Genomic DNA, 1470 nt, shown 5'->3' with positions numbered 1-1470 from the left:
GTAGTATAAAACTGGTACCATACTACACTTTAGTCAGTACCAGTTTTATACTACACTCTACTCAGTACCAGTTTTATACTACTCAGTACCAGTTTTATACTACTCAGTACCAGTTTTATACTACACTCTACTCAGTACCAGTTTTATACTACTCTGGTATTCTACAAGGACTATGTTGACGTCTGGTATTCTACAAGGACTATGTTGACGTCTGGTATTCTACAAGGACTATGTTGACGTGTGGTATTCTACAAGGACTATGTTGACGTGTCGTATTCTACAAGGACTATGGTGACGTCTGGTATTCTACAAGGACTATGTTGACGTCTGGTATTCTACAAGGACTATGTTGACGTCTGGTATTCTACAAGGACTATGTTGACGTGTGGTATTCTACAAGGACTATATGTTGACGTCTGGTATTCTACAAGGACTATATGTTGACGTCTGGTATTCTACAAGGACTATGTGATGACATGATATTATACGAGGCCTGTTTATTAACGTGCAGTATTCTAAAAGGAAGTTATAATATCGAACTATAGTTGGACGATATTTTTAGATTACTCATGTCTTTTCTCTGACAAATAGGTTTCGTGTATTTGTTTCCCCGGTTGAGTGTGCAAATTCAAAAACAAACACGCAAAGGGATATATGTGTTGTACAAAACCAGTCAGCGTGTTTAAAAGTTAATCGTTATGTTTGGATACAATGACCGTCGTGAGTCTCGGAGTCTTGACAATTATAATAATCGTTTTTCACTGCATGGACAACTGAGCAGCAGTAGAACGTGGATATACATTATCAGGGCCAGAATGTTACATGTCCATTCCTGTCTTAACGAAATACCCCTTTAATCAAATTCGCCACAGAAGTCGTTGGGACAGGGATGATTATCAATCTATCTACATACGTTATACATTCATGTAATTCAATAATAACATGCGCGATATGTATCAATCATGACAAACGCGCATGGGCACGAGGTAGACAAACTACTTATAAGTGTTGGAGACTCCCCAGAAAGTGACGACTTGTGCGGATCACCATGGTGCTGTGGGTTGTAGCCTCGTTATCTGGAGCAGCGGTTTATACTGTTAGTCATCTGTTGGTTTCTAGGGGAGGAGGTATGTAAGTTTTGACACGTCAACATAGTCCTTGTAGAATACGACACGTCAACATAGTCCTTGTAGAATACCAGACGTCACCATATAGTCCTTGTAGAATATCACACGTCAACATAGTCCTTGTAGAATACCAGACGTCATCATATAGTCCTTGTAGAATACGACACGTCAACATAGTCCTTGTAGAATACCAGACGTCACCATATAGTCCTTGTAGAATATCACACGTCAACATAGTCCTTGTAGAATATCACACGTCAACATAGTCCTTGTAGAATACCAGACGTCATCATATAGTCCTTGTAGAATACCAGACGTCATCATATAGTCCTTGTAGAATACG

General features: G+C 39.3%; 1 protein-coding gene across 1 annotated transcript in view; it reads left to right on the top strand.

The window, feature by feature from the left end:
• The first annotated feature begins 1037 nt into the window (after positions 1 to 1037).
• LOC106473891 overlaps positions 1038 to 1470 on the top strand; it is a 26358-nt gene continuing 25925 nt past the window's right edge. Inside the window, exon 1 of the mRNA XM_022402285.1 lies at positions 1038 to 1127. Coding sequence (XP_022257993.1) covers positions 1049 to 1127 — 79 coding nt within the window. The 5' untranslated portion in view covers positions 1038 to 1048. The remainder of the gene's footprint in view (positions 1128 to 1470) is intronic.

Source organism: Limulus polyphemus, unplaced genomic scaffold (genome assembly GCF_000517525.1).
Source record: "Limulus polyphemus unplaced genomic scaffold, Limulus_polyphemus-2.1.2 Scaffold6597, whole genome shotgun sequence".
NCBI classification, from domain to species: domain Eukaryota; kingdom Metazoa; phylum Arthropoda; class Merostomata; order Xiphosura; family Limulidae; genus Limulus; species Limulus polyphemus.
This window is presented reverse-complemented; position numbering and strand designations above follow the sequence as displayed.